Source organism: Micropterus salmoides, unplaced genomic scaffold (assembly GCF_014851395.1).
Source record: "Micropterus salmoides isolate LMB-PRFRI ecotype aquatic unplaced genomic scaffold, ASM1485139v1 Ms_hic_scaffold_7, whole genome shotgun sequence".
Lineage (NCBI taxonomy): Eukaryota > Metazoa > Chordata > Actinopteri > Centrarchiformes > Centrarchidae > Micropterus > Micropterus salmoides.
In genome coordinates, this window is record NW_024044459.1 from 8,223,906 (window position 1) to 8,247,035 (window position 23,130).

At 41.0% G+C, this 23,130-nt stretch overlaps 2 protein-coding genes across 4 annotated transcripts in view; both read right to left on the reverse strand.

Moving 5' to 3' along the window:
- Positions 1-4,423, reverse strand: part of LOC119891866 (centrosomal protein of 120 kDa) — a 34,330-nt gene extending 29,907 nt beyond the window's left edge. The window contains exons 1-4 of the mRNA XM_038703815.1: positions 4,186-4,423; positions 3,341-3,497; positions 2,599-2,713; positions 2,296-2,440 (exon numbers count right to left, since the gene is read on the reverse strand). Of these exons, the coding sequence (XP_038559743.1) occupies positions 2,296-2,440; positions 2,599-2,713; positions 3,341-3,497; positions 4,186-4,234 (466 nt within the window). The 5' untranslated portion in view covers positions 4,235-4,423. The remainder of the gene's footprint in view (positions 1-2,295; positions 2,441-2,598; positions 2,714-3,340; positions 3,498-4,185) is intronic.
- Positions 4,424-6,362: 1,939 nt separating this feature from the next.
- The window catches only part of znf608 (zinc finger protein 608), a 58,228-nt gene continuing 41,460 nt past the window's right edge, over positions 6,363-23,130 (reverse strand). For 2 of the 3 annotated variants that reach the window (XM_038703816.1, XM_038703818.1), the window contains exons 4-9: positions 16,552-19,000; positions 15,113-15,572; positions 13,427-13,596; positions 11,882-12,029; positions 11,387-11,443; positions 6,363-9,443 (exon numbers count right to left, since the gene is read on the reverse strand). In XM_038703816.1, the coding sequence (XP_038559744.1) occupies positions 9,424-9,443; positions 11,387-11,443; positions 11,882-12,029; positions 13,427-13,596; positions 15,113-15,572; positions 16,552-19,000 (3,304 nt within the window). In that variant the 3' untranslated portion in view covers positions 6,363-9,423. The remainder of the gene's footprint in view (positions 9,444-11,386; positions 11,444-11,881; positions 12,030-13,426; positions 13,597-15,112; positions 15,573-16,551; positions 19,001-23,130) is intronic. The other variant, XM_038703817.1, reaches the window with a different exon arrangement.

Below are 23,130 nucleotides of genomic sequence, written 5' to 3' on the forward strand. Positions count from 1 at the left end.
GTGCACTAAAGTAGACTGAACACACGAGTCAATACACCTTGTTGGCGGAGGTCTGGGCTCTGCTGAGCGCCTTTTCTACTTTCCATTTAGTCAAATTAGATTTAAAAATGACATTAATGAGAACAGGCTCTCTCAGTAGATCGGAACGTTCTGTCATTTATTACTCCATTACTTTTCCTGATGTTTTAGATTTTTGTTGTGGTATTGTTTCAGTATTGGTTAGAGCCCTTCATTTCAGTCCGAGCCCAACGGGGCCCGACTGTTTTATGACCCTGGGGCCGGGCTTCGGGCCAATTTTCATGTCATAGCTCATGCGGGCTGGGCCTCTGGCCTGTATAAGGCTTCTTCTTTATATGTTTTAGACATCCGTCAATTAAAATAACGAAGGAGAAACTGGAGGTGGTAAAACAAAGATAGAAAGACAATTTATAAGCTACTCACACTGACACACAAAACATTATCTGTATAGCTTAGGAGGCTGTCTTCTTTTTTCGTTTGGGATTGGACTTTGGGATTGGCCATGACGTCCTGTGGTGAAGCCTTGAATTTTGATGCATAGCCTAGGTGTACGGTAAGGCAACCTGCATGTTTTTTATTATTAGGCCTATTGGTCATTTGTTTGTGTAGATTGTAGCCCGTTTGTTTTTCTGCACGCCTTGCGAGCAGCAGCAGCAGCAGCCGTCTGCCTCAGCCTGTCAAAAATGCCTTTTTACTAGTGATTATAAACGTTTGAACTAACCTTGTGATCTGCTTGACGTGTTTTATATCTACGGATTTTCTTGTAGGCAAATCAAGTGCTGATTGGAGAGGTTAAATTGATCGTTAAATCACTGTTGGATGTTGGCTGCTGACCGAACGGTTGTCTCTTTAATAAACAAAAACTTTAATTTAAACAAAAAAAAAAAAAAGAGCTCCATTTTTCTAAATTAACCTAATATAGAAACGAAACGAAAAATAGGCTAACCACTGCCTTTAAAAACAAAACTGAACCGTTTTATTGGCTGTAACAGTAAGCTGTGGTATTGGGGAGGAGGGAAAAAAGGCTCAGGCTTTTTCTGACAAGTTATTGGACACGGGCCGGGCTAGGGCTTAGATCTGAGGCCTGTGCATCGCTCTATCGAGATATTTAGGCAGGTGTCGTATTGAAGTTATACTTTTGGGTATTGTGACAACACTATTGTATATTACAGTGTGGGGTGTTAACACATGCTGGCTAATAAATGGAGCAGACACTTCTGCATGAAAGCAGCTATTTTATACTTGTATTATTTTAAAAGCCCTCACAGCACAGAACTATTATTACATTAGAAATTTACAAATTCACAGCTTGCAACTACAGGGAATATTAAAAATACTGCCGCCTTTGATTTAACTGTATCACTTTCGGGCTGCACAAAGCAAAAGCCTTTTTTTGTGAGTTGATGTGTCACGCCCATGATCACATGTTCAAGTTAGTCTCACCAACGGATATGGGTCGATGCCGAGGCTGATATTTAGAGAGCAGGGCGGACTACGGCCATTATATAATGCCTATACCAAAACAATATCTGATATACATGGTTATCTTAGTAACATGTTACACTTGTGCTGTAGATTTCAGAGCGGTATACTCAAGTATAACTATTTATATCTACCGCTAGCCAGTAATGGTTTTAGATAAGAGCTGATGTCATTTAGGATGATATCTCAGCCTCGTGAGCGCAGGTCTCAGCAAATGCCGATTATCTCAATATTATTGGGCTGATTAATCAGATGACCACTAGTCTCACATTTAGTGGACATGTATCCTAAAATCCCCTCACATCAAGTGGAGGATTTTACAGCACTTTCACTACAAAACGTGCTGTACAAAGTGAAAAATCACTGCTCCAAAAGATGAACATTTAAAATTTTTACTTCACAAACTACACATGACAGAGGTTTGAGGGATCTGGATCACTGCAGAGTTTTGCAGATATCCCAAATCAAAGGGAAACTGGTAATAAGAGTCCTGCATGATGGGGCATTTAAAATCATGTTTTATTGTGACATCAAAATGTAATTTAAAAAAGCATCCACCCATGTGTCCAGTGGGTAAAGATGTCATCATTTCAGGTATAACAGACGGCACAGCACTGACAGCTTACCAGAGAGACAGAGCGGACAGACTGCCAACAAAAACATGTTGTTTTAGTGTTCTTAACGCATGCATCAGCTATGACTTCAAGAAATTACATCACTAATCATTTTACTTACAAGAGACACTGAAGCAAGAACAGTACAAACAAAGCAAACAGTATTGCTGAACCAGCTGACCTTTTCGGGGCGGGGCCTTCTTGGCTTTGAACCTATCAGGTGAAGGTTCGGAGGGCTTGTTGTCATTTTCCAGCACCATGCTGAGGAGGAGGGCTGGTCTCTGCTTGATGTATTTACTGCTCAGCAATGGATACCAGCGAGGCTCCTGACGCATACACACAGAAAACAAATCTCATCTGTACATCACTCATAACAAATATGTTTCTACTGGTATGCTGGTAAAGCTCAGAAGCCAGATATTACTGATCATAGCGCTAACCTATTTCAACATGTCACCCAGACACAGAAGAGGAGGAAGTTTACCTGTTTGACCTCTTGTACAGACCGGAGGTCCAGGACGATGTAGCCCACACTCTCTCTCCTCTTACTCACAGGGTCAACCGCAAAACACTGAAGCTTGATGGGAGTTCTCTGCAGTCTGGGAGGACAGAGTGGTCAAAGTGCATCAAGATCACACAGTTTATAAATTAAGCCACTAGAAATGGACAGAGGTCCACATGACCTAAAATATAAATACAGTATAATAGTTAATCTGAACATCCAGCAACAGTGGTTTGTGAAATAAATATTAGTGATTTAATTCAAAGCAACAGTCAGTTAGAGCTGCAACAATTAATTAATTGGTTAGTTGAACGTAATATCTTTGGATTTTTGGCTGTTTGACATATTGTTTTGAATGTTGTACCTCAGATTTGTGAAGTGATTCACTGTTTGGCATCAAGTGTTGACCATAAAGAAAGAATTTAAACCACAATAAACAATCAGGTTTCTTCAGCTTTTTTGCAACATTTTTATTTTCATTTTTATCGTGATAAGATTTTTGCCCATATAGTCCAGCCCTAGGCTCTGGGAAATTTGTGATGGGTGTAACATCGTTGTCTGACGTTTAGGTGACTAATTCATGCATTACAAATTTAATTACTGCAAAGACTTTTTTTTAACCTCTCAGGTAAATGTATTCTGGCTGCTCTCATATTGCTTTTTATTTGCAATGTCATTACAGTGAAAGTTCAAACTGCAGTGACAACATGGTAGCGGTGCAGACCTGTGTTGGTGCAGCGTCCTGCGGTCCAGCTCCCAGGCCAGCTCGGTGCTGAACTGAGGCTGGTCTATGTGCTCCACAGGGTCTGTTGCAAGGTGCTCACCATCAAAACTCGCCTGGACCACCAGACTGAGCCGGGGAGTCTTCGGGAAGTGACGACCTGGCAAAGGAGAGACAGGTTTCCAAACATTTCTTGCAGGAGCCACTTTAGCACATGAGTTGTCATTAGATAGATAAATAATGGACGAACTCAATGTAGTCACAGTGGCCGAGAGGTTAAGGCGCTGGGCTTCAAATCCAATGGGGTTACCCTGCACAGGTTCGAATCCTATTTGTTTCATTATGTCCACAGTCCACAGAGACTTGGCTTGGTAATCAAGAACTCTTCAGTAATACAAGTTGTGGACTGGTATCTGGAGAGGTACCACAACACCTCCAGGGCATTGCCAATTTGCGGCAGCCCCCATCAGTCAGACAATTAACTAATGCATTATACAGTACATGTGTGTTTGTTTCTGGCTTGTGTGTAAATGACAACAGAAAAATTTCATCAAGGATTAATAAAGTAGATTTTCTTCTTTTACTTTACTATTTGTGTGAAATTGTGCCTTTCAAAGCTTTGTCTGTAACAGTTCAGGGTGGATTTAACCGCCTAAGCTGGCGCGATCAGCAGCAACAGGCTGCCTTTCAGAGAGCTAACGTTAGTTAATACGTTACAAATGCCACCCGTGCATTAACCGCACTATGCTGGCAATTGTATAACTGAATTTACTCTAGAAGCTAACGTTAGCGTTACATGTGTGTGCTGGTCAGCAGCTTGTAGTCCGCCTCCTTAACGTGAACGTTACCTTCCAGGATGGACACAACGATAAGAAGTTGGTCTGTCTTCGAAGCCATGGTGACATTTGACAGCTCCAACGGAAACGTTTCCAACTGTGAACTGCGAAACTCCTCTCCACGCCGTCGTTTAATTCGGACCTACTTGTGGGCACCAAACTTAAACGGAGCAGAGATTTTGTTTACTGTCCGTTACAGGCAGCAAACAGCCGCTTTGTTGTCAAGCTTTGGCGCCACCCATTTTGTTTTAACAGCGGAAGTGATGACGGAGACGTGTCTGTGATCTGCGCCCTCTGCTGGTCGGAGGTGAAACTCCACTAGGCTATCACAATTTATTTTTTCCGACATATTAGACACATTTCTCTTCTGTTATTTATTTATTTATTTTTTACTTCTAAGTGTTCTACAATATTGTAATACTACAAGTGTTTGTCCACCACTGGAAAGTTTAAACTGCTCCCCCAAATGAAAATCATCATCATCACTAGTGCGACTATATTATACTAGTACGAATTAATTTGATTTGATCAATATGTCTTGCTCACCCCTTTACCAGTACAGTTTTGGGCTGTGCTGGTCAGTAGTGGAAGTTAAATTCATTTACTCAGCATTAGAAATATATATAATTGTTGTATTTTATGCTGCTCGCAAGGCGTGCAGAAAAACAAACAGGCTACAGCCTACAATGTAAACAAATTACCAATAGGCCTAATAATAAAAAACATGCAGGTTGCCTTACTGTACACCTAGACTATGCATCAAAGGTCAAGGCTTCACCACAGGACGTCATGGCCAATCCCAAAGGCCAATCCCAAAGGAAAAAAAGAAGACAGCCTCCTAAGCTATACAGATAATGTTTTGTGTGTCATTTCTGAGGGAAATACTTTGCAGATTTACATTAGTAATACAAAATTAAATAACTAAACTAATTATGATGTATTATTATAGATTAGGCAACTCAGCAATATATGCATTTGTTAAAAATAGCCCCACATAGCTGCAACACAAAAGTGATGGACACATTAATGCATCCATAGACCTAATTATTACTCAGTCATATAAGATACATTATTCTGAAATGGGCTAAAAGGCTTTTTCTTGTAACAGTGTATTTAGTAGTATGGCTACTTTTACTTCAGTAAAAGTATACTTCTTTTACCACTGGTCCTGGTCATACATCAGTCCAAGTACTTACACCAAAAGGGGAAATAAATGAGTAATAATAATTACATTTATTCATTTAGCTGACTCTTTTCTGCAAATATCTGATATATTTGCAATATATCAGAGGTCGCACGCCTCTGTAGCAACTAGGGGTCAAGTGTCTTGCTCAGGGACACATTGGTGATTTACAGTGGATTCGAACCTGGGTCTCTCATGCCAAAGACATGTGTCTTATCCACTGCTCCATCTCCATCAAATTATAATGATTAATAGTAATATAATCATAATGATAAAAAGTGTTCTTCTTAAACTCCCATGCATTTACTAAATTACTTGCCAAATTATTTTAGTCATTAAATATAGTAATTAAAAAATATATCATAAATCTTCAAATTCAAAGCAGAGAGGAGAACTGCAATATTCTATATTGATACATTAATCCTATTGAATCACATTGTGACTGCCACTTGAGGTGGATCTGGTCAACATGCTAGGAGGAGCACATGAAAGTATAAAACGTATCATTTCCTGTTGTCAGTAGGTGGCGCTATGACTGTGACTGAATATTAGCACGTAGATGTCTTGACAGTGGGACTGATCAAACGTGAATTCTGGGGCAGATTTGACCATGTACACTCAAGTTGCAGCTTCCCTTTTCATGGGGAAACATGGGAACGCGACACCACGCCACAGACACGCCCTTCAATGAAAACTCAGATACCACAACTTTTCATCATGAAGGTCTTTAGAGTTTGTTAGAGTACGAGTAAAAGAAATGCCCTTTTTCAAATGAAAATTGACTTCCTGTTGAGTTTAGGTTGTGGCTCCAAGAGGCTTTTTTGTTTGTCTTGTGCCTTTGTTTAAATTTTGTAGGGTGTCCATATCAGAAGCAGTGCGGTGCTCTGGCCCTAATAAGAAATATTGTGGTGGTTTCCATTATACATGAAAGTTGGTTACTGTATTAAAAGCCAGCATTTTAGTTTTTTAGTGTCACTTGCAAAGACAAAACTCCACAGGAAAAGAATATATATATAAACATCCTTTAATCATGATTGCCAAACATATGAATTAAGGCATATACAGTATAAAAAAGCAACAGCAGGTTTCATGTTTATACGATTTCAGTGTGTTATTTACTAGATACACCGGGTGGATGAACTGAACATACCAAGCAGCCTTTATAAGACAACACTGTGTCTCCCAAAAGATGACAGCATTTTGTAAACAGAGTTCATAGCACTATATTCAAGTAATAGAATGATCACTGATACTATGCAGGTAAGGTGTTGTGTAAGTGAGGCAGAGCCGCTGATAGACAAGGTTAGGATTTTTGTTGGCTCCTCAGTGCGGCTGTGAGGTCGTTACTATAGCTTTTAATTCTTAATTTGTCGTTATGCTGCATTTACCTTATTTGGAAGTTAATGTAATTACAGAAATCACAAGCCAATCACGTGTTGCCAAAAGGACTTGAGCCAACATTGGTGTAAATGTTGCAGGCCTGGTTGCCGGATCCATGAATGAGGCACCAGAATCAGGCCAATTCTTGTTGCCAACGCTTTGGTACTTCTTTATTTTAGAGATGTGGCAGTGGTTTGGCAACAATGCTAACATCTGACCTTTCTGTCTATCAGAGGCTCTGCAGTGAGCTAGTTCGCTTGTAGGAGGCATGGGAGCAGGGGCAGGGCAAAGGATTGTGGGAATCCTGACAAGTACGCTTCCCCACTGGCATCCCTGTCAGTAAAAAAGTGGGCATTTTACTTTTTAAAGGACAATTCCGGTGCGATCAGTTTTTATCCAGATTTTATCATGTTTATTTATATTTTTGTGTCATCTTCGTTTTTATTCAAAATAAACATTCTGATAGAAACACTGTCTTAAACTATGGGTTGAATAGTATAGTAAAGAAGAAAGCATCAATTTGGGCTCAAAACTAAATTGAATTTAGCATGGTCTCAAACTGCTGTTGAAAATGACACTGCAAGTAAATGCTTTTATACACAACTTGGAAGTTCCTAAAAACAAGACAAATATACAAAAACTGGTGTAACTCTATGAAGTAAAGTGAAAACCTATGGCCTATGTTAGATTGACGAACGATGTAGCTTCTTTTTTTCGCCCTAAAACTCACGATTGTACCTGAGCAAGCACACCAAATTCCATTTAGTTTTGAGTGTGGTGCTGGCTTAGAGGTGATGAGAAAGAAATAGATGTAGAAAATCAGCAAAAACCTCAACACTGGAATTGTCCTTCAGAGGTGGTGTGACTAGTATCACTGTCTGGCATTTGGGTCTTTCACGTTCAAACAAAACATGCCAGTAGCACACGCTCACTGGCATCCATCATTCATTCACCTAGCCCCAGGTTGTACCTCTGCCTTAAGCACAGTCCTTTTTATTACATTAGAAATCTCTGATGGTTGTTTATTATATTCAAGTCGAATAATAACAGGTCACTGTTTTAGTGTAAACCCAACAGGTCATTTATCAACCTCAATCTTAGCACTTCTTCCAAAATCCTCACACTCTTATTCTGTATTTTCTTTGACTGAATTTGACATGAAGCGAGTCTCCACCTCCATATTCCTTGACCTAAACAAAGATGGCAACAACACACAATAGCTGGTTCCTATTCCCGTCCTACCCCAGTTGCCGTATTTGTTCGGGACGAAGAATAAAGGAATGAGTCAAAATTGTATTTGCGCGCCAAAGATGACAAAAAACAGCGGCTCATATCTGTGTATACTGTTGACTAACCCTCACTGCCGAAGTCCAGCAATTTCACCAAAATAAATGACAAAATATGTTGTTTCTCATAGCTTTTAAATACAATCCATATTAGCGTTTGCTGATCTGGTGCCAATAACAGGATAGCGTGGTTGGTCAGACCCTTCCAAAACAGATACAAATCACTGTTGAGTCATACAAATGTCTCCACATCTGACACAGCTGGTTTAGGCACAAAACCACTCTGTTAGTGCCACGGAAAGATCAAGGATTGGGTGAAAATGAACAACTTGCTTAATGTTAGGGAACTTTGTTTTCGTTTTGCTGCTGTATCAACCTTAACTGTAGAAAAAAAACGAGATCCATCCACCCACCCGTACGTTGTCTCTTTATCTACGTCACCCGACTTCCACCTTTGCTCCTTAGACACAAGAGGCACAAACTGGGGCTAAAATTCACTAAATGACACATCCTTCTCTAACCAAATGGGATATGTGCAACAACATCATGTGCAAAATAGGTTACGTCACTGGAACATGTGGCTAAAGGACAAACTGCTGCCGATTAATAGAAGTCATCTAATAAAGAAAATAGGGATTCTGTTTCTGCTGGTTTTTCCTGCTCTGCACGCTGCTCCCCTGCATGGCTGATGGTCAACATAGAGTACAATAAAGCATGTTAGTGCTCCGCCATGAATCTGTACAGAATATATACACCACTGGGTTCCTACATGGCACTGGGCAGGTTGATGTGAAGGTTTACTCTCACATAAAGACAATACAATCAACATGGTTACGCTCAAGTACAGGTTAGTAATACAAATGTAGCGTCAGCACTATGGAGGGAGGAGGACCACTTCAATAATCATAATATAAGAATAGTAAGGATAATAATAGACTTTTTAGCTTCCTAATGCTGTTTCCCAATAGGAGTTTAAAAAAAACGATCAAGACTATTGGGATCATGTAAGTCATCATCAGTACATTCAGTCATATCATCATCATCTTAATACACTACGATAAATGTGCATTTAATAAAGTTAAACACCAAAGCCGCGGCTGGGCTGAGTGCACGGCGGGGTTGGGTTTTATACGCGCTGCCTGCTTCTGTCACGATCCTGCAAAAGTCATTGGATTTGTACAGATAGTTCCTCCTTCAAAAAGTTCCCGATCCTGCTTTCTGTCGGCCCGTCTGCTCCTCGATTACGTGTTATAAAACAGGTGGTTGGTCTTTAGTAAGAAATGAAAGAGATTTTTTAATTTTTTGTTCTCTGCCTCTCAGCGAGGCGAAGCTTATTCAACACCATGGAATTGATGTCTGATAAATGTGCCGTTCCTCATGTGAGACGTGGCCACATGGTCCTTACTTCTTCCCTTCACTGTCTGTGGAGACAAGAGGACAAAACACAGGCTTTCAGTCACATATCGGTCTTTCAGCTCAGGAACAAGAGTCAAGATTTTAGGTGTGTTCAGACTGGAAGTGGTGCAATTGCATTAATCAGAAGAGCAAAGAAGCATCCACACAAGTCGAAAATGTTTAAACTCATGTTTTAGTGTTTAGTCTTAACATACCTTAACGCTACATTCCTGACAAATCCAATCTAGTTCAAATTTGTAAACATGTGCATGTAGATAATGTAACCAACAAAATAAATTAGAGCAACACTGTGTTGTTTTCACTGTGATGGATTACTGCATCAAGTCTAAAGCCTCTGAAAACACTTAAATAGTGATCTAAAATCTAAAACCTTTGGCTGTCTGTAATATCTGCCTGTAAAATGAATGAATAACTTTTGGAATGACTTGGCAAATGCAAATACAGATATAAAAAAAAGGTACATGATTTGTAGTTCAGGCTAAATTCACACACAAGACATGAAAGAATGCCATTCATTGTGACTCGAAACTCAAAGAAAATAACTGAAACACTCAAAGGTGCCAAGTGGGGCAACATGATGAAGTTAAGAAAGGCTAACTTCATGTAAATATTCTGTGCTGGGTCTGTAAAGTATGTGCTCTTTTACCAGATATCTAGAGTCCTTGGATTCAACTTTTTCCACAAAACTTGTTGTTTACTGGTGATACCAACATGAATGTCCTTTAAGCGTTCAGATAAAGTGTCAGAGGACAACACCTTCAAATGCAAAATGAACAGGCCTACACAACTATTAGGACCAAGCTTTGTTATTTGGAGATAATGTTGTGATTGTGAGTAAACGGTTTGTTCACAAGATAAGAAGATAATTCATTTGTGAACTTCAGACATTAGGTCTAAACATTAGAAAGCACAGCTGCTTCCATCTTCTGTAGAAAACACCTGGCATTCTTCATTTCTCGCCTGTTGTGTGCTTCCACTGTCAGCATCACTCCCGTTAATCTCCTCCATTTCACAGCAATTACCATTTATAGATAACTGCAGTCTTTGCACCAGTAAGGTAATCATCACATTATGCTGTTAAACGGCCTGGTTCCCTTCTGCATTATTTCACACATTCAAACAAAGGCAGTGATATATGGCCTATGAAAATATATGGAAAACACTGCAAAGTGGGTAATGATCTACTGGATGATAATTTAGGCAACAAGGCACGAACCTCAACGATGTTATTTTCAGGAGAGAAGGTTTAGATATTTGATTTATTGAGCTGCCAGACGGCCTGAAGACGAGACAATTCGCCGACTTATTCTGCTCCCAATTTGCATTTTATGAAAGAAAAATGTAGCCAGTTCCCTTCATAAGATACAAACTTAGTGGATAATATATGAGCATGTGATCTTGTGATCCACACTGAGCACACCTGAGCTGAAGAGGGTAAGCAGCACAGAAAAAATAAAAATAAACCACAGTGCTACCATCAAGATACCATTAGCCACTTTGGCGGTTCGAGCGTCATGGTTTTAGCACATGTTAGGCGAGCATAGCATGCTGCATTTATGTGCAACCTAAAAATCACCTTGATATGATTAAGTGGACACTATTGAAATTTACATTTTAGTAAGTAACATGACAAAGCTGCATTTATGCCCAATTTATCCAATAACTAAGGGCATTTTATTGTGTATTTAACACATGAAATATTTAAAGATAACAACACAAACCAAGATCCAAACATGCAAGGGCAAGCAAGGATAAACAAATTCAATAAATCTAATCATAAAATTTAAAAATTGGCTTGAAGACACTCACTGGGCTCCTAAAATATCTTTAAGGGACAGCAGGGAAACAAGTAAACCAGTAGATAATTTTGAGTGGCCAAAGTTGGCATTAAGCTCCGATTATCACATTCTGGTATTATCAGCATACAGTTTCGGTTTTTCAAACTTACCAGTAGAGGAGTGTCCTGACACCTGCTGACTGGAGACCAGCGATCTGGAGCTCAACCCTTCAACACAGAGCAGTAAGAACACAGAGAGGAAAATAAGTGAAACATCACATTTCAACAAATAAGAACTTCACTCTGCCTTTTGAGCTCAATTCTGTTCAGCTGGCCATAGTCAGAACATTTATTTTGTAATTCACTGGTCTTCCTGACAAGCTGAATGACATGCTGGTTGTCCATATTAAGCATCTTGTAATTTTACAATGGATTTTTTTTTTTTTAAATGATATTTTTTTGTAAGCAAACAACAACATCAGCATCAACAACAGCTTACTCTAACTGACCAAAAGAATGTAGTCACATGTTCAATTAAGCTGTATGTGATAGCAGATAGAGTATGTCATTTCAAAACCATGGGCATTAATCTGCTTTTTAGTACTTGTCGAACCTTAAATTAGTCAGTTTCTGTCAACACGTTTTGGAGTCAATGTGTCATCGTACCTTGGTAGATGTCGTACTGTCCTGACATCAGGTTGTAGCTCATACCCAGGTGTGTGTGATGGTGTGTGTGGAGGTGTCGGGCGAATGACACGTGGTTCCTGTCTCGCTCCGTCTCCCTCTCACCCTCGGGGGAACCCTTCTCGCCGGGCTGTACGAACACACACACAACACACACACACACACACACACACACACACACACGTGGATTTACGTTTTTTACTAAGCGTTTCTTTTCTCTAACCCCGCAAACTGTTGTGCATGTCAACTAAACATCTGAGTCTTCAGCCCAGTAGTACTGACTGCAAACTCACAAACACCTCTTTAAGTCCCGTTGAGGACATTTTCACTTATTTGAGGACACCGAAGAAAGAAGTAATAGTGTGTAGTAATTTAGTGTATATTTGTATTTCTACATAATCCTGTACTAACAACTAAACGGCATCTACCACTGAAGAAGGCCGACATTTCTTGAGCTGCAGGTCTTCTAATGTCAACTTGAAAAAGAAAAATGGGACTGGATTGAAGTGAACGGTGATAAACCCAAATTTGCTCTACAGGTTGAAAGCAGAGAAAGTTTCCTCAAGATGATGTTGGCCCCCACCACGAACTCCATGTCTTGGCAGCCACAGCAGTAATATAACTGGAGCCGAAGCATCGTATCATTATCAAGTAGTAGTTTGGTGTATCCACACTGTTTACACAAGTAATGAGTCGCTTAAAATCTGAATAACTTAAAGGGTCATTTAAATTTGTTTCATGTTCTTTTTTAATTTTTGTCATCTGTTCTCCAAAGTGAACTATATGTCAGACTTCCCTCAAGTATTCTCAATTGTTTGATGTCATACTGTATTTAAATTGATAGGAAAAAAAAAAAACTGCCTGGAAAGAACAATACTAACAATTAAACATTGCAGTATGCCTTGTAAAATGGTCAGCAGTAAGGTTTTGCATCCTTAATTGGTTATGAATGATGATTTGTCTTCATTCTTTGTGTATTAAAGGTGACCCTAAATTGTGTTTACCAGGCTGTTGAAAAAACTCCCAATATCTTATACAATGTAAACAATCTTGTTTGGCGCTTTCTTCTTTAGGAAAACATTACAAGTTTAATGTTCACAACTGAAAAAGCACTTTCTTGGCAACATATTGAACAACTTCAAGACTAGTGTGTTGTCCTTTGCTGAGTGGTATAGACTGAGCGTAGCAGTTGCCTTGAGGATAGGGCTTTGTGCAAATGACCATATATGAAAAAACAGCTCCATTTGACATCATACAGAGCCGAGAGTAGAAAAAAAAAATGTTGAAACTGGAGCATTCAGAACAATGGGGAATCTGAGGTTTTGGCTAACAGGGATTTCTTTTAAATCCTTTTACCTCATTTGAAGCTTTGGCCACATTCAACATGAACATCCAACATTACGGATATGACAGAAAATAGAGAAAAGCATAATAGGGAACCTTTTGTGTGTCAGGTACAGTATGTGAGTGTCATGCTGGTGTAGGTGATGTTCTTTACTCCTAAGTGAGCATTAAAGTGAGTCTCACAGCAGGTGATTTTCCGTGGTACTGATGGCTCTGCTGCTGCAGAAGCTCCATGGCTGAGGACGTGGACGAGTCGCTGCTCTGCTTGCTGCTCATCACTCCTCCTCTGCTGGTTGGAGTCACCTCCGACTCCTCCCTGCCCGCCGTCTTACCGTACAAAGGGTAGTGGAATCCTGGTGGACACACACACGAAGAAAACACACACATTACTTTCTATAGCGATCAAAAATAATTAATATACACTTTGCTATTTAAGATACACACAGCCTGTGTGACAGCATTATTTTGTTTTCCCCCACCAGATTTCAATAACTCTACCTCTGATTGGCTAGTACTCATTGCCTCTGTAGGTTAGGTTTGTTAAAGTTAGGGTTAGGGTGGGGTTAGCCAATCAGAGGTAGAGTAGGGGACCGGATTATGGAGGAATATGGTGGGGAAAAAAACTAACACTGTGTGACACAGTGGAGACAAGATGAGCGACAGTTGGAGAAATAAGTGAGTCAGAGAAGTAATATTCGTGCCGTATTCTAAAAAGAGTAAAATAGACAAATCAAGAATAGACAGATTCTTGTTCATTTTATTAAAAGCAATGTGGAGGGCCACTAAAGTTAGGAGACAAAGCAGAGAGGATCTTTTGAGTAAACATACCCATTCAAATCTGAACTGAGCGCCCAGAAAATGAACGATCCACCAGAAAGAGGAGCACCTGTGTTTCTAACAATATTTAAACTCTCACTCACTTTCGGGATCTCTAAATACCTTGGTATACCATAATACCTTAATACTGCCCAAGCCTACACAACCGCCGCAACATCGCTGGTTCACTTCTGGACAGTGACCTTTGTTGCATGTCATACTCCCGTCTCTAACCGTTCCCTTTCTGCCCCTTCACTGTCCAATAAGGGCGATAATGCGCAAATTGCGGTTACCTAATCGATCAATTCATGCATTATAGGGTCATTCAAATAGGGTTTATGACTTAACCAAGGGGGTTTAAGGGGTTAAAGTCCATACATTTCCACTGTAATTAAAAAATAACGTATAAGGTATAGTACGGTTTGGATGAAATTTTGTACAAATTAAGCCCCATTAGAAACTGGAACTTAAAATGCTTTCAATACTTACACTTCAAATGAAATTTTCAATCCCTTGAACTTAAAGTGCAGCACCAGTACAATATTTCATGTTACAAAGACATAATATTGGATAACATTTAACTTCTATACAGTTTTTAAACCTGCAAATTAAATAAACAAAACAAAAAATAAACATAAGCAAGCACATCCAGAAAATGTTGCCTTTTTTAGTTCCCTATGTGTTCGTCACTGTGAACTATTTTATCTGTTGTCAATGTCAAAGGTATTGGTTGGTGAAGCTTTAAAGCTTGCTTTCCTCTGTTCAGAGGTAACAAATTCCACCTACCAGCACCTTAAAGCTCATTAATTAACCCAGTATCTCTCGTATTTTGTTTAATCCCAACAAAAATGAAAGATTAAAAAACAGGGGACGTTCATGCATTACATCATATCATTATATCCGTTTCCAGTCCTGGTGTTCAACTAGTTGCTGACAGTCATTTCATAACGATCACGCAGACGAGAGTGGTGTCAGTCATCTAAATCTTTGCAAGAAAGCAAATATATTCGTATTTCCCAAAATGTCAAAATAATCCTTTACTCAGAATCTTACCTGGGTAATTGTGGACCAGGGTTGGGGACACCCCTCTGTAGGAGGCCCCGCCACTCTCACACATTGCCAGGTAGGGCGGGTAGGAGGAGTGCTGGTACTGGATGTAGGGCTGCTGGGGGGTCATGGGAGGAGACACTGCTGCCCGGGCACTCTGGGACTCCTCAGACAGCCCTCCCATTGGCTCCTGGCCCTGATCATCCAGCCCCTCCAGCCTGTCTGAATCCTCGGTGTCGATGTCAGGCGGAAGATCGAGGGATCCGTGGACCCTGGCTTTTTTAGCATCTCCGCACACACCTCCTCCTCTGTCTCCTCCACCTCCTCCTGAGGTCATCTTGGCAGGCTCCACGGTCACTCCCCATTCTTTCCCCCTGTCTCCTTCACCCTCCTCGGCCTCCTCCCCATGCAGCTCTGAGTATTTGCTGTGAGCGAGGCAGTGAGCCCAGGCTGGGCCGTCTGAGGGCTAGATCGATGAGGACAAGTGTTGGTGCTAGTTGCAGTGTTTCCCCTATAATTCTTTGTTAACAGTGGTGGGTAGGAGTCATTTTGGGGTCGGTTCACTTCAGTCCACGTCTCTGTCCCAGTTTTTGTTTATATGGCCAGTTGCAGAGCTAAAACTTAATACCTATCTTATAAGTCTAAATGTTAGCCCTTTAGCGTTTTGTCTCTTTTTTTGGAAGGAAAAAAAGGCTAATTTATTAGTTTTGTCTTTTTAGCAGGGGTGGAGAATTTCCTGCTGCGGTGGCCCACCGCTGCTGAATGACTATAGAGGAAACACTGTGTACTTCAGTGAACAGAACCATAGACAGACCATCTATCACTGGCTCAGGGTGTGATGTTGATGAAGGATGACGACGTTTCAACAGCAGGCCACTCACAGGTGTGATGTGAGGAGTGTGGCGTCCCTCTCAATAACACGAATCAAGACATGTCTCACACATGGTCAAAAACAACCTACCCTCCCAAACGTAGCTTTCATTCAATTCATACAACCAATTTAAATGACCCAGCATGGCTAGAGATAGCAGTTAAATGCATCGTGAGATGACAGGGTAAAAAATCTGTACAAGCTTTCTGAAAAAGCAGCTCATAAAAACCAACACTTATGTATTAGAAATGTTTCTTTTGTTCCTTTGTGTTCGTTTTACATTTACACCTAAAATTGGAATTACACAATTCCCCCATTAGTTCTTACTCTAGACATTAAAAACATTTGCATCCATCAAATCAAACCACACAATTTTGATTTCAACCAAAATGACTAAAAGTAGTATAAGTATAGCTACAGCACCACAGAAGCCACATGGTCTGTGTTGTTAGCACCTATTGGTTTGGCTGTACACAGTGTGTGATTAATCTCTTTGTGACACTCAACAGTCATTAAATTACACAACAACACCATCAACGGCGGCGGCAGGTTATAGACAGAGGGAGAAACTTACACTGGAATAGGAAACATTTGAGTCCAGATCTGTCTGACTGTTTGGGTTGTGGAGTGATGAAGAAGAGGAAGAGGAGGGTGACTTGATGTCATCACAGTCTTTCATCGAGCCCTGGTCCACCATGCCACTGTGCAGAGCCTTAACGCACAGACTCTGTCCCCTTTCTCCCCTCTCACTCATCTCCACGTAGGATAGGATGGGTTTGGGACAGCAACCTTTAGCACCATCTGGGCCTTTACCTAGCATGGGTCCACTGGCTGAAGCCCCAACCATATGTTTATCGTCCTCACTGTCTCTTACCCCCTGTCCCCTCTCACCCCTCTGCTTGCCACTGTGTGTCTGGTCACAGCATTTGGAGGCCAATAACAGTTTCTGGTCCATGTACAGTCCTCTGGAGTACTGTCCGTAGTACAGCGACTGGGCCAAGGCGGTCTGGGTCTGACTCATTGCCAGCTGGAGCTGAGACTGAGGTGGCCCGTCGCCTTTCTTTGAGTCTAAGAACTCATGTGAGGTGCATTTATCGTCTTCTTTCATTTCTTCCTTTCTGTCTTTCACTTTTACATCAAGAGCAGAGCTTTTGTGGAAAGCAGCGCTGCTGCTGTTTTGCCTGTCTGACTGCATGTACCCTGGCAGATAGTAGGGCTCGTAGCTATGGTAGTAAGGGGACTGGGGGTCTTTTGATGATGGGGCTGATGCTGTGGGCGGGGTTTTACCAGAGTTACAATGGTTACTACTGGAGCTCACATCTGAAGAGGCAGAGGAGCCACACTTGGATCTGTTTCCATCCGAGCGACATTCAGAAGACCCCCCATCGTCCCCGGCATCTGAGATGTCAGAGTAGGCGGGGCTGTTGTTCTTGCTGTCTGCTGTTGCCAGGCAACTACCACTGGAGTCAAGCCGCGATGAACCACCAATGGAGGGACTCGGGGCATTGTCGGTGAAAGTGTAGACCTTGTCAGCCTCAGCTCGGATACTGGCCATCCTGCTCTCCTGGCTTTCAGTGAGCCCATTTATAACATCCTGCTTACTGAGGTGCTCCTTCAGAAGGCTTCCAGAAATTTCCTTGACACCCATTTTAGAACCACCATCTTCTATTTTGATTACGCTGCTGTCCCCATTAGGCGTTCTGGTTGGCACATCTTTGTTATGTTTGTCCTTTAGCCTCCGTTTCTCTTTCTTCCTGGTCTCTTTGTTGCAGGTAACCAGCGTGGCTTTGACAAGGCTTGGTTCCACAACGATGCTCAGCTTTGGTTTGATGGGTTTGAGGGGAAGGTTTTTACTGGTGAGGCCTATGGCTGCCATGGGTGAGGGCTGCTGTGAGGTGACAGTATCTGCTGTGCCAGGCGGATACGCTGTGTTGGGTATAGCAATCAACTTTGGAGGAGCAGGGGCCGGAGCGATTGGCCGGTTGGTCCGTGACTTGGACAGCTTCTCTACCTTCCCGTTAGCCTTCTTGCCTTTGTCTAGTGCACCTCCCTTTTTGTCGATCAAACCTTCAGCTTCCAGCTTGGGCATCTCTACTGTGGAGTTCCTGTCTGGTACCATGCAGTTCTCCAGAACCACAGTCATGTTGGAGATGATGGGCAGATTGCTCAGGTCATCAATCAGCCCATCTTTCAGCAGGGAGGTTCTTCTTGTCTTGGAGTTGGCTGTGGGGCTATGGTCAGTACTGAGGAGTAGCCGTCTGTTCTTAGGAGACCCCACTGTAGTTACCTTATAAAGAGGAGCAGGTTTCTTAGAGTGGTTGGAATTAGTGCTGTTTGTTTCTGAGAGGTCATATGTCATGTTGCTAATGGTCTCCTCACAGTCTGATAGTCGTTCTTCACTCTCCCCATCCTTCATGGGCTCCAGCTCAGGTTTCCTCTGCTCTTCAGCTTCCAAGTGTGCATGTGTCTGGTGGTAGCGCAGGCCATTGATGTGCTTGTAGCGTTTAGTGCAGTTGGGGTGTGGACAGTCGATGAGGATGGGCGGGGGCGGTGGTGAGGAGGTACAACCGCCTCCAGGGTCCATGAACGAGGGGTCGGATTTGCCCAGCGGGGTGGATGGGGCACTACGGGATTTGGCTCGGATCCTCTTCCCATTTCCATTTTTAATGTCATCAGAAGAGACCAGGCTGAGGTCTAGGTCAGCTGGCGGTTTGTTCTTTCGTTTCCCGGAGGAGAGAGAGGAGGTGCTGTTGGGAGGTTTCACCTCCTCCACAGTAAAGAAGGAAGGAGGTGTTCGACAGTTGCTATTGATGAGGTTCAGGCTTCCTCTCCGTCCCTTGCTGTGTATGGGTGCAGTGGTTCCAGCCACACCACCTCCACGACTCCTGTGCTGAGATAGACCCCTGACTTTTGCAGCAGGGGCAGGCTCAATGCAAGGCCGCTCGGCCATGGCCATTCGCATTCGTTTCCCCCTGCCACGCCCACCTGGCAACTCAGGGTCACTGGAAGGAGACTCACAAAACCTGGACAGAAGAAGAGAAAAACAATGGATTTAACAGAGAATTCCTCTCAATAATTAATTAGTGACAGCATGGAAATGCTTCAGAGATGAGACAGATCAGATCGATTTTTGTGTTGCGCTGTGTTCTGTTGTATTAATACAACTAGTACAGTGCCCGTTCACAGGGGCCAATTGTTCGTCTCACATTGGTTTCACCTACAGCAGTGGTCGGCAAGAAGCGGCCCGCAGGCCAAATTAAATACATAAATAAATAAATACTTTGAGCAGCTGGTGCTGAAATAGATCATGAGAGCAACAGTTACTCAAATAATGAGTTCCTCTTAAGTGATTGTGCCTACAAAAGCGCAAGAAAGTTTTTTGCAGCAATGCTTTATTTCAAGTTGAATTAAGAGCTTTTACTTTGCTGGGAAAATGAAAATGAAATGAAAAAGTGTCCATAGGTTGATAGATGTGGACCAATCGCCAGACGCGCAAAAATAAGTTTGCACAAGGGGGGACCGAAGACACAACCCTCTGCACAACTGACTGAAGTAACTGGACACCCAAGCTTATTTTCCAACCCCTAACCTACAGAATTAATAACACCAAAACAACACATACTACATAAAATTCATTCGTTTCTAGCATGTATGAAACCTGCGTGATGATGATAACTCTGTTTCAACACCACTACCACACTGGAGCAGCATAAGACCTGCCCACGCAAGCAGCTCGGCTGTGTCCCTGCGAGCATTCCCAGCCGTCACTGCTGCAGAGCTCCGCTCAGCGCTGTTCTCTAGTATATTTATTCGTTCTGAACGTGTTGCTTTTTCAAATTCCACCACACGCAACACTGCACTCCCTTGTGTCCGCAGCAACACACCCACCATATTTGAAGTCGATTGTATGAACTGTTCCTGCTGACATAATCAAAATACAGACACACACAGATTCCTTTCAACCACTGTGTTAGATGATTACAGTATTAAATTGGGTATTATAGTTGTGTTATTGTGACACATTGTGATAGCTTATACTTTATTCAAGCTCTTCATGTTTACATCTAGCCGTAGTAAGTTGCCTCATAAGACAAACAATAGCCATTACCACAATATTGGCCAATGTTAGTTCTACTGGATGGCGACAAATTGACAAAAAAGAAGCAGCCAATTGTATAACAGTGTTGGGAGTAACGCGTTACAAAAGTAACCAATTACAGTAATGTATTACTTTTGCTATAAGGCAGTAATATAACAATACTAAAAAAGCGGAATCCGATGGTCGAGATTATGGGGAGGGTGTAAACTAAGGGGGAACTCGGCTCCTCTTAACAAGACGGTAGCTCCCCTGATGGATTATGTGTAAACAGATTTTTATAGGCTATGTGTTTGTGCTTTAATAAATTATTTTCATGATTAGAGAAGCTGCTGACAGTTCATCTTGACCGATCCTGTTGGAGTGTCGGGAGAATCAACGACGTTGTGCTGCCGTACCTCATGCGTAAATGTGCACAGCGTCTTTTTTAATGGGGAGGCGATTCATCCTATTTCACCCATCCTCCCTCCCCCGCTATTAATCAGAAGGTTAATTTTTATGACAAAGACCCACCCCATCCGCAGATTTATCTCTGCACATCGCTAGAACCCACCTGTGCACCACATCTCACTATCAGAATAATGCGCCTATTAAATAACAGTGAAAGTAACTTGAAGTAACACAAAAGTAGTGTAAAGCATTACAATTCAGAGACAGTAACACTGTAATATAACTAGTTACTCTCAAATGACAGTAACTAGTAATCTATAATGTATTACATTTTGGAAGTAACTTGCCCAACACTGCATTATCAATACACATTTCATGTCACATATTGTTTCACATTGTATTGTATCACCTCATGTCAATTTATCTCACATCAAATTTGATCGTATCACAGCTTCTCTTATATGACATCGTCTTACGTTGTACTGTATATCTTATCATATCCCATCTTATCGTAGGACATTGTATCACGTATCATTTCGTATTGTTTTGTTTCACATTGTTTGATTTTACATCACATTGTATTGTGCCATTTTGTATGGAGCTCATGAAAGCTTTTTAAATCCTGACTGATAAAATGAAAGACACTTCAAGCCATCAAGCTGAAACTAAGCCTGTTTTTCTTGTTGATGCATTTGTTCTTGAAAGGTTTTAACCCAAGAATAACTTGTTCACATCGTCACCCAAATTGCACTCTTGTACCACCAGACAAAAACCTTGGAAGATAACAGATTATCATTCAAGGCTCATGTGGACCACTTTACCCAGATGTCAAGGATAAAAATTGATTTTTTTTTCCTGTACAGAGGCTGCTTCTTTTGATAACATAAAAAACCTTTACAATCCACAGTTATCTCTGTATTTGATATTGAGACATTTTGTATTCACATGCCATACCTTCTGCTTTGAAGTCTTTTGATGCTGTTTACTAGATCGCCTCGCATCTTAACACTGGAGATGCTTTTCCCCACTCACATATTGTTACTTATATCAAAAAATCTGCCTGCTGCAATGATGAAAATGCATTGCCTTATATTACCTGCTCCAGTAAGACTATTTTTGAAGCTGGACTCTGAACTTTGCATATGTGCTGGCCTTTTAAAGCATTAAGTATTACACTACATCACAGGACCGGTTGGTGTTAAATACTCAATGAATAAATTCTGACCTTGGAAAGACTGTTTTGGGTGTTAATCACCTTATTAATGGAACCGACTGCAAAGCACGTTGAGACTAGACTTTCTTGTCCCCTTCTGTGATTTTAAGAGATGATATCTCACATTTCCTATGATGTTTGTAATTGCTTTCTTACATCAATGTGTCCCTGAATGCCACTGAAGCTGCTGGAACGTCCAACTGAAATTTTATGCATTTTCTTTGGTATTTCAAGGTTATTTAATGTTCTCATGCCTCGATTTAAAAAGCGATTTTGAACAATTGAGTGATCTAACAGAGATGATTTCCTAACATTTAACTTTGTCAAGTAAAGCTGATAAATTGAGGCCCCTCAGACCCTTGGTTATATTTTTTAGAACCAAAAATGTGTTTTCTATGTGTTTATTATATTTTGTGCTTTTAATTGAATCACATCATCTTTCGGTAACAGTTTCATTCAAAGACTGATAATGAGGAAGCATTTTATTCCATAGAATTATATAATAAAACAGCATTCAGTCACTGCTGACAGGAGCCCGCAAGAGTCCAAATGAAAAAAGCAATTTAGTCCCTGGTTTCTGAGATTAAGCTGTTATTGCCATGACAACAATCATTTACATACAGGAGCAATAATTGAGAGGTTTCAGCCCTGCGAGGAGGGACTGTCACATTTTCCACTCAGCAATTACAAAAACCACTCTCCATTTGTAAAACAGTTGGGATGCAGAATGGAGAGTGTTTTTGTTAAAGCTCATCATGGAAAAAACACCGTACAGCCCCAGAGCCAATTTAGCCTTTTTATCATTTTAGCAACATTAAAGCACTTTAAAAAAAAAAAAAAAAATCAAGGGCTCTTTTCAGTTAATCAAATGAACAATCGGTAGCAAATGACAGCCAATGAGAATAACAATCAAATGGTTAAACACAATAGATCAAACAGGGAAATACACCAAGCAGCCTGTCCTTAAAATGTGTTTACAATTAGAACAAGAATGGATTTCAAATTTTAATTTTAATTTTTTCACCAGTGCCAGGCGCTCACCAAAAAATGGCATCCAGCTAATACAACTGAAATTCATTGTCAGTGCTCAAACTGAGAACAAGCACATCAACAAACGTAATCATAAGTGTAAGTGTAATAAGCTGTCAAACAGGCATCAGTGCTTTCCACGTAAATATTTTACAATGGCCATGACCTAACCTGAAATAAAAATACTATAGCAAAACTTGTTTCCAAAAAAACACTATTGGATGTATGCTTGAAAAGTGGCTCTGAAACATTTGTTACTAGCATGGTTAGCAGTTAAAATTTTTACGTAACAAAGGAAAACAGCTAACCACAACAAACTGCTGGGCAAAGTCCTTACATAGGCAAGTCCCGCCACTCGGTGTTATTGGCAAGTTATTCAGAAATTGTTACTAGTTACTTATTCCTACTTAAAAAATGAATTATAA